This window comes from Mya arenaria, chromosome 12, assembly GCF_026914265.1.
Source record: "Mya arenaria isolate MELC-2E11 chromosome 12, ASM2691426v1".
NCBI classification, from domain to species: domain Eukaryota; kingdom Metazoa; phylum Mollusca; class Bivalvia; order Myida; family Myidae; genus Mya; species Mya arenaria.
This window is the reverse complement of record NC_069133.1, coordinates 7123227-7137936: the sequence shown is the minus strand read 5'-3', so window position 1 is coordinate 7137936 and position 14710 is coordinate 7123227. Positions and strand designations below refer to the sequence as shown.

At 36.4% G+C, this 14710-nt stretch overlaps 1 protein-coding gene across 1 annotated transcript in view; it reads left to right on the top strand.

Moving 5' to 3' along the window:
- LOC128211724 (uncharacterized) overlaps nucleotides 1-14710 on the top strand; it is a 41838-nt gene that overhangs the window by 8445 nt on the left and 18683 nt on the right. Inside the window, 28 exon segments of the mRNA XM_052916752.1 lie at nucleotides 1-89; nucleotides 271-359; nucleotides 557-603; nucleotides 882-936; nucleotides 1221-1290; nucleotides 1592-1676; nucleotides 2016-2168; nucleotides 3968-4101; nucleotides 4334-4391; nucleotides 4557-4697; nucleotides 5297-5523; nucleotides 5843-5979; nucleotides 6105-6283; nucleotides 6499-6644; nucleotides 7312-7432; nucleotides 7679-7893; nucleotides 8805-8947; nucleotides 9121-9191; nucleotides 9623-9780; nucleotides 10014-10180; nucleotides 10351-10525; nucleotides 10786-11276; nucleotides 11506-11766; nucleotides 11907-12244; nucleotides 12438-12641; nucleotides 12812-13012; nucleotides 13821-13957; nucleotides 14207-14366. The exon segment at nucleotides 1-89 is cut by the window's left edge and continues 12 nt beyond it. Of these exon segments, the coding sequence (XP_052772712.1) occupies nucleotides 1-89; nucleotides 271-359; nucleotides 557-603; nucleotides 882-936; nucleotides 1221-1290; nucleotides 1592-1676; nucleotides 2016-2168; nucleotides 3968-4101; nucleotides 4334-4391; nucleotides 4557-4697; nucleotides 5297-5523; nucleotides 5843-5979; nucleotides 6105-6283; nucleotides 6499-6644; nucleotides 7312-7432; nucleotides 7679-7893; nucleotides 8805-8947; nucleotides 9121-9191; nucleotides 9623-9780; nucleotides 10014-10180; nucleotides 10351-10525; nucleotides 10786-11276; nucleotides 11506-11766; nucleotides 11907-12244; nucleotides 12438-12641; nucleotides 12812-13012; nucleotides 13821-13957; nucleotides 14207-14366 (4452 nt within the window).

Below are 14710 nucleotides of genomic sequence, written 5' to 3'. Positions count from 1 at the left end.
ACCGGTACCAGGGCAAGCGACTGATGGACGGGGTGAAATTGGTCAGAAGTCACCAGAGCCTCACTGACGTTCACCGGCTGCATCATAAGGTACAGTTATGTGAACATGTGTTCTGCTCTTTTTTATTATACAAAGGACAAACCATAGTCTACCAACAGTCCAACACAGTCGCCCGTAACATTAGTACAGCAAAATGTATGATTACCTACTAAATTAACCTTTTTCTTGAGTCAATACTACACCCAACCGTTATTTCCGTTTTCCCTACAGACAGTCCACATGGATACACGACTGACCCCTCAACACGTGGAGCTCCTTGACAACATAACGCTCCAGCACACGCCCAACAGAGTGACCTCGTGAGTTGTCTTATTGGTTAATATCGTTTTAGATGTTTACTTTTAATAAGTGAAATGATCTTTTCTTGAACTCCATATATCGACTCCATCGATTACAAGCAAATCTAGTCCCGATTGTCAGAAAGAGCATTCTTGTTGATTATCAATGGCGATGTACTGTGGGCATGCATATATTAGGCTTTCCATATTTATTTTAGACGGACACTTGAAGGAGCAGCCGAGGTTGAAGAAGATATGTCTGGAGGTATGAGCATAGATAGCTCGATAACAAGAAGGATATCGTTTGTCTAAGTTTTAGGCTCGTTTCAATGATACGTGTATACAGCATGAAATTATTTGGTGCAAATACTTTTATTTGTGCAAGAAATTGATACTACAAATTGTTTATACATTAACAAAATAATATTTTTTAAATAGATTTATTGGTGACATCTAGTTAAAGGAATATATCATAATACATTAAAAACCGTATAAACCGGGCAGCTCAAATTGACTAACGTGTTTGTAAATTTTATTTTTCAGAGTTTCCGAAGATTTCCTCAATTTCTAGAAGCAGGGTAAAACTGATGGTCAAAAGGTTTGTTCTTTTTGTTACATTGTACCCGTGAGATGTAATGATATGTGTAGTAAATGAAACATAACTAAAACAAATGTGCAATGCTCTTATCTTACACAGTTTTATATAAAAAACAACAACACGGTTTTGAAAAAAAAATGCGCTTTGTACGAACGGCACTTATTGGACGCCCACCAATCACTTCCTGGTTTGTTTTTGTTTTGACGAATAATACGTTACATAAACCTCAAAATGGCATTTTCCCACACATACTTAAAAATGCAGATCCAACTTTTTCCTCAAAGCAAGCACTACGCGCCATCCACGCCCCACGCGTTTCATGAGATGCACCAGGATTCCATCAGCGTCAAGCAAGTAAGTTCCTTCACTATAAACCATATCATCCCGGCTTCGTCTGTCTTATCAGATGACAAACTTTTCCTCATATTTAGTGTAAGATGGAGATTAATTATCGCAAACATATCTTTTTCTAAACAAATGTCAAAAGACGACAGACATATTCATTAAATAATAATGTAACATAAAAAGTATATCAAAAGATATCAGGATGTGTTTTGCATGTGTTATCGTGCAGAATAACATCGCCTATTTTGCTTCAACTTTACGAAAAAGTCAGTCTTATTTCAATAACTTGCAATGGTACACCTTTCTACAGAGGCCCCAAGTGAAGATCCCGTTGAAAGAAGCGGAGAAGGACATCCAGGGTTATCTGAAATGTATCCACGCCATCGAGAACAAGTGTAAGTATATACGTAGTTCACTCATCAACCATTACAACCTTACTGATAGTAAAGGAAACATATACCAAAATGTTCTTACCTGGATTGATTTGTAGATTTCGTGTTAAGCTATCAGTTATCATGGTGTTGATCCCATATGTTTCCTTACTATTCGACATTTATGAATGTCTAATGTATATCCTGTATTTCGAATAAATCTGTACGGCTGTGTTTATGCTTATCACTTAAGGTCGACCTCTTGTTACAAAACAAAGAAGCAGAACAAATACGATCAATGAATTACCTTAAACAGCAGAAAACTAGCATAGTATCATAACTATAAACCTGTTCTCGCTACAGACGACCGGAACCGTACCGAGTGCGTGCACAAACTAAGAACACTAGTGCATTCTTTGGAGCGTGACGACTTCCTGAGGTTTGGACAGAGCGCGTTGTCCAAGGAATGCCCGGAAAACCACACACTATGTGCCGACGAGAGGAACCTCTTCATAGGTAGCATATTGCTGTGTGGCATTTTCGCCCGCCCGCTGTGTAGCCTTTCCGTCCCGATGTATAACCCTTCCGCCCAACTTATTAGCCTTTCGGTCCCGCTGCGTAACCTTTCTGACCCGCTGTGGAACCTTTGTATAACCGTTGTGTAGCCTTTCCTCGAAGCTGAGTATCATTTCAATCCTTCTGATCAAGAAACTCATTTATCATGTTTTAAATTGTTTACGAAAATACAGGTTTGGTTGTTTTATCCGTAGCAGGAAAGATCAAAACTTACTCGGTTGACCCATTCGATAATCAATGTAAATTTGCCATCTTGAAATGAGGGAATTTTCAGTTTTTCAATTGCTCGAATGAATCGATTTCGAAGAGTTTATTCTATATACATATACTGTTTTTCAATTAAACAACTTTTAGTGTTCAATTGATATTTATTGTTTCCAAAATATAAGTTCAGCTTAAACAATACTTCAAAATATACATTCCGCTTGAAATGGTTAGAACTAGCTAATACACTTTTGTCCACTATTTAGATAACGACACCCAATAACGCTTATTTTGGGCTCATTTTTAATTCTTCAACTTACGTTGTCCCCCCAATGTTTGACCCTTTGCACCGGGCCTTACGGGTTGTTCTGTGTCACTTCACATCCGTCTCCTCCTTTCTGTCTGGGTGATATTTGACTGGTAATCTTAGAGCGTTCGTATTTCTTTAGAATCCTGTTAAACAGGTTTTTTTTCTTCTAAGTCGCGTATTTTATGGCCTTTTCATCGTCGTAGTAGGGTTAGATTCTGTTTACTTTGAGGAGGTTTGATCCATAGGCATAGGATAGTGGCAGTAAAGGTTCGCGCCACTGTTTTCAGATATTTGTCATTGAAAGCGTGTTTTCTAGCATCATCTTTCGCAACACCATCGATCTCAAGGTAGGCCTTGTCTTTGTATTCTGATTTGCACTTCTAGAAGTTGGATGTACAAAAACTTCTGCCGATCCTTTTGTTCGTCCTCGGAGGAGACCGCCGTGTCGTCGCCATCGCCGTTTTCAAAAAGTTCGTTGCATGTAAGGTGTTCATATCCTCCTCGTTAATAAATGATAAAACAGGTAAAATACAAGCATCATTTTATCAAATTTCAAACACTAACCTACAGATGTTGTAGTAACACCCTGTTACCCGCGTAGCCTTTTATTACCTATATTACATGGTGGGACGTACAGGCTTCGTTTCACAGCTCTTCGGAAAGGCTGCGTAGCGGGTTCAAACGACTACAAAGAATATTACCTATATTACAAGGTGGGACGTACAGGCTTCGTGACACTCTTATTCAATAATCAATATATATACACATGTATAACAGACATCAATTGTTACTGATCAACCTTTAATTACTTACTAAATAATGCATTTATGGAAAATATTGAGAACTGATAACAAGATTGTGACTGTATATTTAAAAGCAGAAAGCACAAACATATTAAATGATTGGTGAATGCTAAAATATTTAGTGTATGGTCTACTATAGTCTCATAAGGGGGAACTGGCCTGTTTTATGCATATTTCTTTCAAATTAAACTCGGTATCCTTCATAAGAACCATTGTTTTCGACATTTATTCATCCTTTTTGGAACATTTAAACAATATCATTAATAGTGGTAAATCCTATTGGGGAGTAAGAGTGCATCTTTAAGCTTTGCTTTATTTTAAAAATTGAATCGTAACTCCAACCAAAAGTCGGCGCTATTCTAAAATTTTAACGCTATTGCTCACTAGTATAATGAGGAATCGATGTAAATTTCCATTAACAGACCTGATAGCACGAGAGGGCAGTGCGGACGCCCAGTTGCTGGTGCTGGAACTGGTCATGTTGAAGCCGAACGCGACCGAGGACGACTTGAGGAGGTGTCTGTTTCACGCCATCGCCATACAGTCACCAGTGCAGGTTGGTCGAGACTGATTCAATACATAGCTTTCAAGCATAATATATTAAGTTTAACTCCTTTTTACTTGATCAGTCGTACAAGTCTTTTACTGGCTTTTCTAGTCATATATTGTTCATTATGCATACGTATGTATCAAATGTATACATAATGTTACATTTTGTCCATGTATTTTAATGTATTTATATAAACGGCATACAAAAACGGTTATAATAGGCTTGAATGATCTTGCAGGAGCTTGTCCAATACGTAGAAGCACTTTGCTTTGAAGAAGAAAACACTATTCCTGGAGGTAGGAAGCATTTGCCCTAGTATATTAATTTTAATGAAAGTTAGATTTATGTATAATGCTACACTTTAAATAACCAGTCACATTGTTGGCAACCAATTGAATTTTCAACTGAAAAGGCGATATTGTAAATTATTTATCGCCCTTGATTTTTTATGTTTGATACAGACACGCCAACGCTGACGAAGACTCGGAAGCGAGCTTGTCTGTCTCTCGGTGCGATGGCAAAGTCCCTGCACGACAACAACCTCACCGAGTCTGACCGCATCGTGGAGAGAATTGAACACTGGTTGAACATCCACAATGAGAGTTAGTAAACTTCTTTTGTGTGATATTACGCCGTTTATGAGGATAATGTCGCGTTTTTGACAAAACGTTAATCGTGGTCAGCTCAATATTTATTAGAAAAGCTACAGAAACAAGCTCAGTAGCAAAATGTTTAAACATAAACACGGTTTAATGACACAGGGCAAACGCCAAAGACATAGATAATAAAACAAACAAGAAACATGGAAGAGCAACACAAAACTCCACAAACAGCACAGTGCATACATACTATCTATATATAAAAAACTAGGTATGTGTATCAAGGATTGCTAGGTACCGCCTTGGAGCGGTCAGTAAAATGTAAATTTACTGGGGGTTTAAACCAATTTATGTAAACAAATCTCACTCTTATCCCAACAACCTGTTGACCCCCCCCCCCCCAAAGATAATATGTAGCATGTTTAACAACAGTTGCATTTAGAAATTTAGAAGACTCGTTTAAGCCTTAAATTTACAACATCAATACATATTAACTTTAATCGCAATTTGAGCTACTTCTTGTCCTACGCAAAACAAAATAAACGTTACTGTAAAGTTAGTACAACGTTTACGTGACAAATAAAGATTCTTCTTCCTTACAGGCAAATCTATGGAAATCGTTAAACCAAGGCGAAAGCGGTCAATCATTCAACACGATATACCTGCGAGAAAGCACATTGAAACTAAGACCATTCTAATCCAGTCCCTTGGAAACGCTGGAAAGACGCGTTCATTACGTCACATCCGGTCTTATATGGTACCAAATGCTGGTGTTACAGCGTGGAGAAGGGCTGCTATTCATAGTTTGAGGCACTTCACCTGCAATGAAGTAAGTGAAATTCTATAAACCCAAAGACAAATGTTAAAAGAATGCAAGAGTTAACACTTGTTATAAAGCAAAAGAAACACGTTCACTACTCTCGCACCTTGTCAGTTGGTCAGAAACTTACCCAATTTACAAAAGTTTTGTATTTAAAGGTACGAACTGTAAATTGTTCATGCAAGTTTCTTATTGATACTGATTTTTTATGTACATGTTAGCCCTTGAACCATGTGCCTGAAGACAAGTTCGACGTTCAGCGTTTGGCTAATAGCTTTGTCCCTGTAGTTTCCGTCGTGTTTTTGACATCATGATCACAAATTTACAGAGCGCCGAAGCATTGGTAAAAAGTATTATCCACGACAGTGACGAGGTTGTTCGGCAAACCGCGCACACTGTGCTGACCAAACACCCGAAAGCAACCGACAAGAACTTCACTTTGCTACAGGAGCCGGAAATAATCAGGTGAGATTTGAATGGAAAGATTAATGAATGGTCTTAACTATTTAACATTATATATTATGCACATTCATTTACTATTTCGTAGTGTATCTGATATATTCATTCTTTATAAATGTATCAACTTACAGTAAAAACTACACATACCCGATCGTGAGTCGAGCCAGGAGAAGCCTGCTTCAGACGTTGGAGCAGGGAATCCATGTGACCATTAAGCCTCCCGGTATTGCGTGGTCCAAAACGCTTGGAAACAGCAACATCGGAGCAAGCTTCGGGCTAATCATAAACAACACTCTCGACCTAAAACTTTGTAAGTAATGTAGGATAAATGCCATATGACTTCATTTTTAAAATGTTTGGTTGTTGTGATGTTTTTAAATGCCGCTTTTGTGACGCTTACATGTTTCATCTGAGGATGGTAGCACATTTGTTGTTGGTTATAATTACTTAATACTTAAATTTGCAAACAACAAACACCATATTGTCCAGGTTTAATCGTTAGTATGTCTTTGTAATTTCGTCCAGCGTTGTTGAGAGGGCACTTTATGGTTGACGTTTATGACCACGCCTGGGCCGAGGCCCACGTGGGGCTGATCGGCTTCGATGTAGACATTGTAAAGGCATACGTCTGTTTCAAAGGTCATATTGGCTATGACCTGAACGTTCTCAAGGTGCGTTGTGTAGGTTTTGTCTGTCGTTCTTTTGGCACTTCGCCTTAGACAATATCATATTAAACATACATATATACTGATGTAATATGCCTGCATAAATGCATTTGAAACTTGCAATTAGATAAGACGACTTAGCCATTTGACAGATAAGGTATTATACCTTGAATGGCTGGTCGGTCAATAGTCACCATTTGCCCGCGGTCGGCGAGACCAGCGAACTATTGCACGAGGCTGAAACGCCCAGGGGCAATTGTTTACATGGTCCTTCCCCGCCTGAGGGCAAATTGTTTTGACTATTGATCGACAAACCATTCAATAAGTGTCTTATTATATGACATTAATTTAAAAAGAAAAGAATTCTAAATTATAATTTTAGTGCCATTGAGTTTCTTAAAGTGTACCGGGCACCGGCAATAATCACTGTGCATTATCTGTTCGAGTGGCTTCCCCTTTCCTCTTGTTACTAATCAAAATATAAACTAACACGTTTCATAACATATAAGTACAAACCGCGTAATTTAAAAGCACAAATTTGAAACTGGAAAAACAATGACAAGCACATGTACGAGGACATACATGTATATACAAAATAAAATGTGATAAAATGTTCAATCAAGACATATTTCTCACAATGATTCGCAAAGCTTTACTCCCTGTTTCACTGCAGGATTTTGGTATCAATAGCCTGTCTGACCTGGTGCACATTTTTGACAAAATCGTCAAAACGATTGTAGATCCTATCACAGATGCTATTTCAAACTTCAGGAAAACCATAACTAACTTCAAAGGTAACCATTTGCTACTTTTTGTGCTAGGGTACAATTCTACACACATTTCTTGACCCAATGAAAGCTTTACATTATGAAACAGTATGTTTTTACAAAAAAAGCCAAAAACATGCATTTTACGATTGCAACAACACACAGCGTAGCCATTTTATAAAAAAACCTAATATTTGAAAGCAGCTCGTTTGAGCTTTTGTCGTAATACATCGAGTAATAGAAACTGAACGTCGTTAATGATTTTGTCTTCAGATGGGAACAGTTTAAAACAAACTGTCAATTCCTTAGTCGATATTGTGAAGCATCTACCAACCAAACTCGGTGATGTTGCTACCAGAATGAAAGAATTTGTGAAGGATTTATTTAGTATAAGCGGGAACGCTGTCATTGACGAAATTAAGGCCATCGTGAAAGAGGTCAGGGATTTCATTGATGGAATTTCCCAAGACGCTCTCAAGTTTTACAACGTAAGGAGGTGTATTTAAACAATCTTTTTCGCATATTATATTCATTTTTATTGTATTTATATATTAGTTATATGGCAGTAGAGGTACTTTACGTATAACAACAATAAGCTGTTAAGCTAGACACCTTAATATACCTTGCCATAAACGAGTGAGCAATCACTTCACGGTTTCATTATTAACATGCCTTGTTAAATGTCGGAGATAACGTAATAATAATATTTATGACATTATTACTTTATTTAATTCGTATTTCATATGTCATGTATCTACATGTATAAAGTTGTAAACATTTCCTAATTTGTCGATTTATGTCTTAATAACCAGTTCGCCCAATATTCTGGGTGTGGATGAAAACATATTTGGGTGGCGCCCAGTTTTGCCCATAACACACACATATTTGGACTGTCAATTACAAAAAAAAGTTTAAAATGACCGGATTTTACGAGTTCGAGAACGAGATGCAACTTGACTGTTGTTAGAGACAACCGCACGATTAACCCGCAGGGCGTTTCGTCCATTTCCCGCTTTTGTAACAACTTTAAAAGAAAAAATCAACGATAAATTAGATTATAATTGATAAGTTATGTTCTTGATAAAATCGCCACGCTTTTGTTTTTGATTACATAACTTTATTTCGCTACGAGTGTTTTATCATTATTAGTACCAGTACCGGGCTTTCCAGGACAAATTAGGTTGAGGTGCGTTTGGTTGAGGTCTCAATCACTTCAAATAGTCTCGCTGATGGCTAAGTATAATCCTACCAATGGTCTACTTCGAGGTCGCAACAATACTATAGCATATATCGCATTGTTATCCACTACTGTTGTTCAAAATAAATTGGTTGTAAAACAACTTAGATTAAATCGATTTGTTTATGATTCTTAACAATATCTTTAATTTCACGTATATAGGATGTCGTAGATTCTGTAACAATGGCGCTCCCGTACATCGCTAAGAAAATAGTAGACGCATTCAATTCAATCGTCGAGGCCGTTTTAAAGCTCTTCACCAACCCAATTCAAGCAATCACCAGCTTGTCCACGGCTGTTCTTGAGTAAGCTCTACCATTAAAGTCAGTATGTAATGTTGATAGTAAATTAGATGATGAACGTGTAAATATGTCGATGTGTTCTATAAAGGCTAGCAAAATAATCATAGAGCATTACACTCATTTGGTAATTTTAACACCTGTGTTTTGATAAATTGTTTTATCTTCTCTTATTCCAGTATCAAAATGGCGATCACAATGGTGGTGGATGTAAAAAATACGATTGTTGATGCCTGTATGTTTATTAAAGGTGAATTCCTATACACTTCAACTTATATTTGAAAATGTCTTTAAAATACATTTGTATGCCTTTTGTAAAAGAGGTTAGCTAATGGTTTGACAGCAATGGATCAATGTTATATTTGGGATTTATTTGTGTGCTTTTCTTTAGGAAATCAAACAAGTCTTAAGGAGAAGCATAAGTCTAGATCCTAGTCGAATATGACCCATGCAGTCATCGATCAAGACAGATACAATACATGACCTTAGTGGTCCAAACTGTAATTGCCCATGCATATAATTTGAGAAGCTGTTACTGATACCGCTATTGAAAAAGTCATTATAGTATTTGGGATTATGGATATTTTACTGACTTTATTGAACTAATCAAATTTGCGTTTGCACATTATTTATCGCTTATTAAACAATTTGTTTAACATTTCATATGACATGTTGACATAGGAAGGGTCACTGAGTGGATATCAATGGCAAAGAGAATCCCATCGATTCTGAACCGCCTGATGGAAACTTTCAAGAAACTGACAAATTCCATCAAAAACGGTGGAAAGTCAATCGGGAAAGAAACAAAATCTCTTGTTAGTGACGGCGTCAATCAAGTTGTATGTATAATTACAAGATCAATTAAAATGGCATAACGCAAAAATATCGCAACATGGAATAGTGCGCACATTTACGACTAGGTTGATCAAAATAGTATATTAATGATGTTCGTATTCGTTCAATATGTAACCGACGTTAAGATATGGCGAATGTTTTGATTGATATCGATTTTCTTACGATAAAATTATTTCATATTTCGTTCATATTTAAATGTATATTCATTTATGTTTAGAAAGGATCATTACACGACCTTCAAATGGACCTAAAAGCTAAATGGGAAAATGTTTTCGAACCTCTTCAAACCCTGATTGACTTTGTGGCACCTTTCGTTGATACATTCAAATCCATCATGGACGCAATACATGAAATCAAATCGGGATACACGACGATAAAAAAGACGTAAGCATGATAAAAAAATCAGATACTTACAAAGTCACTGTAGATATTTGCTTCGGTGAAACGCATACAGCTAGTTCGTTAATCACAGTATTAAATTATTTAAAATTTCACATGATAAAATTAAAACCTGTACAAATATCAAAAAGTAACGTACTTCTTACAAATGTTAGCGTCGAGATCAGCAAGTCGTATGTGCAGAAGGTGTTCGGACCAAAATTTCATCGCGATTTCCCCACAACCCCTCGTGGCAAGTTTGACGACTGCCCTGATGGTGTTTGGCCAACCACAGCTAATGGCGCCTACGACACTACCGGTGTTGACCTCAAACTTGGCGTGGGACAATCGGTATGGTATTCTTTTATCGTATTAATGTATGTCTATGTACTACACTTTTGGTGGAATGTTTGGAAGTACAAACTAGTCGCTAAAATTCAGTGTTTATTCTTTGAAACACTGCTATGGTAATAAACCTACAGAAATGAATATACCTGTACAATGTAAATATATCCTTACTTTTATAAATGATGAAAAGATAGCCCTTTCCTTACGCTGAACCGTAACAATATCATTGCTTATAATCTAGTACATATGACATGTTTGTAAAGATAAAGATGCCAGTGAACGGAATCTTGAAAATATTCAAAGACGACAAGAAAGTTGTAATTCAACCGAAAGACCCTGAATTCGTTGCTTTAGAAATCGTGATCGAGAATATTGACGCTAACCAATCAATGCACGGTCAAAGTGTTGATGCGGGGAAAAAGATCGGCAAAGCCACAACTGCTCGTTCGTGCAAACCACGAAAATTAGACATAATAGTGAAGGAAGCAGACGATCAATCTCAGGATGGAAATCAGGCGAATACAGATAAGCTGCTCGAGATAACTATAGGAGAAGCTAAACCTCTGAAACAAAGCGACTGGCTGTCAAAAAAAGCCTCCGAAGGGAAAAACTATATTCACGTATCAGTCCGTCCGTCCCAAGGAGATAAAAAACGTCTAGATGCTGATTACGATTACACCGACCCTTCACCGTTCCTGGACAGAATTGTCCCTATTCCGAAATGGATTCAGGAGTGTAACGACCACGAGTTTAGGTATGTAATAACCATTGAACTATAATAACTCCCATGGCATCTTTTTAAACTTAACTGAATTTAAAACTGAATTGCAATTTTCACTGTAAAATCGTCAAAGTACAGTCTTGATTTAAACAATACAACTATTGTTGTATACTATATTTTATGCTTCAAGATAATTTATTTCACTGTGAGAAATATGATGTATATATTACAATTATACTTATCGTTTGCCTCTCACTTTCAGATATATTGGGCAGACCTTTGAATCAGGTGAGACAGTGGAGGGCGAGGGTCCCGATACAAAGGAAGAGCCGATCATCAGAGGTCGGGAGCCAGACACGGACGCGCTTGATGCCATGATGGAGGACGAGGACTCGATTTATAGACATGATGTCCCAGAACTTTACGACCCTTCGTCGTTCAGTGATAGTTTGAAGAAAAGTTTGAAGGAACAGGCAAAAAAGTTCGCAGAATTCTTTAAAACGGCGCTTTTTGGAGAGAATGGGTAATGAGCTTATTTCATACCGATTTAAAGGTGCGGTTAGTAATATAGTGCATGCATGCACAATCAAACCATTAAACATTAAAACATATAAATTTTAATAGTAGATATTAATATGTTAATCTGTTGTTGTTTTCATTCAGCCCAGAAGTACCAAACATTCTTGAGATTGTTGATGTAAATGGCAAGACGGTTGATTGGATCATAAACAAATTGAGTAATACATCAGTTATTGGAAAGAAGTTCCTCAACATTGTACACAGTTTGGCGTGTGCGAAACGCTCTGAACCGTTTGAGGCAGCATTAACGATGACAACTAACACTATGCTCACGTACCTGAAAAATAATGATGCACACTTTGATTTCGGTGGGTTAAACTTTGGCCAATCAGAAACAGACGAAACAGGAAAGCGTGATGAAATTTTGAAATTCGGGGATCCTGGTCAAATGACGCTTACTATGGTGTCTTTACCTGAAAAAAGTAAGAATAATTTGCAAGTTCTTCTGCGAAAATATAATGTTATCAAATCGCAAAGTGACTATTATGGTACGCGATACACACCCTTTTCATACAGTAAATGTTCCTTATATAGTTTGTGTAAAAGATATGTGTTTTTATTTTTAAATAACAAATTGTCCTTTAGTTGTATTCGTTCAACACTGCCTTATTTCAGTTTGTCCTGCATTCAAGGATAAAATTGCCACAGGATTCGGCCACATATGTTTTGTCCAGGACGACTGTTTGGGTCTAAGTTGTAATGTACCATTCTCTTCTGGTGCAAAAACAATAATAGTACATGCTTCAATCGCACTGAAGCCTTCAGACATGACACTCGTGGTAGAAATAATGAACCACACTCATACACTTCGACCAGATGGTAACATTCATTAACTTAAAAGAATATGATTAAAATTTATTTCACTTGTAACTTTTATATGTATTGTTTACTTCTGACAAGTTATACTCCATATGTTGTGAACAATCAATCATATTTTTACGGTAAATTACATAAATTAATATCTTCACGCCAGACCCTTTTTATCATAGGTACGGACGTAAACATAGATCTTCAAAGTAAGCTGTTTGGAATGAATCTCTACTTTGTCGGCAATGTGCGATTATATGAGGGCACATTTCACCTCACAGCAGAATTTAAACTTTGTACAGACCTCTTTGCGGCATGTCTTTCGCCGATTGAACTGTTTCATGACATACATTTTATTCCAAATACTATCAGACGTACACGAGGTATGTTCTGTAAATATATTATATGTGTACACATTTATACGCATATAAATATGGTTTGCTCTGTGATCTTTAATAGTTTAATTATTCCTCGAAATGCATCTACACCTGTACTTTGTACCATTGTACGGTTATAACTCCAGTTCGCCCTCGATAATATGAAACGTTGGAATAATTGTAATAGTCGATAGTAGTGTGACACATTGTAGGTATTCACTGCTTTTGTTAAGCTGAAACCTAACCTAACTTGCGACTTAAAACTAACTAAATTAGTTTTTCTTATAAATACAATATTATATAAGATAGACAGTATATTACGCATTTATCTATACATTTTGAATTGCGACGAGCCTTAAAACAAAGCAACAAAACACATAAAGAGAATAAGTTAGAATACAGGATAAGTTCATTTTGAAGTAAATCAATGAAATTTACATAGACAAGCACAATAGCCAAAACAAAAACCTAACGTTGGTCCTGTTTGAAGGCATGACGGAAAATAGCTCATTGAGCTTATGTTTTTTTGATATCATATACCCGACTTTATATTAAGATTGTATATTGTATCTAAGGCATGTGTATGTCTCTGACGTGAACTTTATCTTTATATTTTTATTCAAGTACATTATTACATTCTGATTCAAACCAGACAAAGGTTATAAGTCATGCGTTCATTTGATAAATATCGAAAAAAGTTAATAAAGAATTAAAACATGTTTTTATGGCAACACTCCTCTCTCGAATTAGTTAAGTTTTTAAAACATTTTTTTAAGATTCTTAACACATCATAACACCCTGTTTATATTTTCAGCCACTGGAGGATGTCAGGATGTTCATATTTGGCAACTTCCGGTTCCAATATTCATGATGCAGCTTAGTGAGTTCGGCCTTATGAATCGGGAAGTGACCCAAACACTTGAACAAGTCAGACATACAGTCCTTGAGGAGGTACACCAATATATGACTCATTTTTCTGCGGCGTAACTCGCTCCAGTATAATATTTAGTTATATCCAGTTCAATGCAGCAAACATATTTGATGATATTGTTCGCTGAATTGTTGTTATTTATATTTGAATATGCATAATAAAGCTCTTTCGCATTACAACCTACGGTAATAATTGTGTTTGTTTTCTAAATAACATAACAATTATGGGACTGTTATAGTTAACCTGACCCTTTACTTAATAACTGAAAGCTGATGAAAGAAGTACGTTCCAAACTTGCCGATGCAGCAACAGAGTTTGCAAACAAGATAGACTTTTGTGTAAGCGCGGACAATTCTGTTCCACATGAAGATATACCGTTCTTCAAATATTCAAGTATTTTCTTCGTCGGTCCAGTCCCACTGACGCTTGGTAATATTTTTTCCATATATAGAATATTAAATGCGTTGAAATTATTATAATTGCATATTAATTTATGTCTTTAGTTAGATTTAAGCTTTAAAATAAACTAAATGTAATCATATTATTACGATTACTTGGAATGGCGAACATAATTTGATACGACAAATTTTATCTTAAAATATAATGTTGCTAAACCTTGTACTAAAAAACATTAACATCACTGACATTTGTTATAAAACAACGAGGTTTGTACGTTTGATATGATTTGTGTTTTTAATGTACATATCTATAATTTGAATATGATTACCTTCTAATAAAACTATTATAAATCAACGACTACCATTTCGCAATAC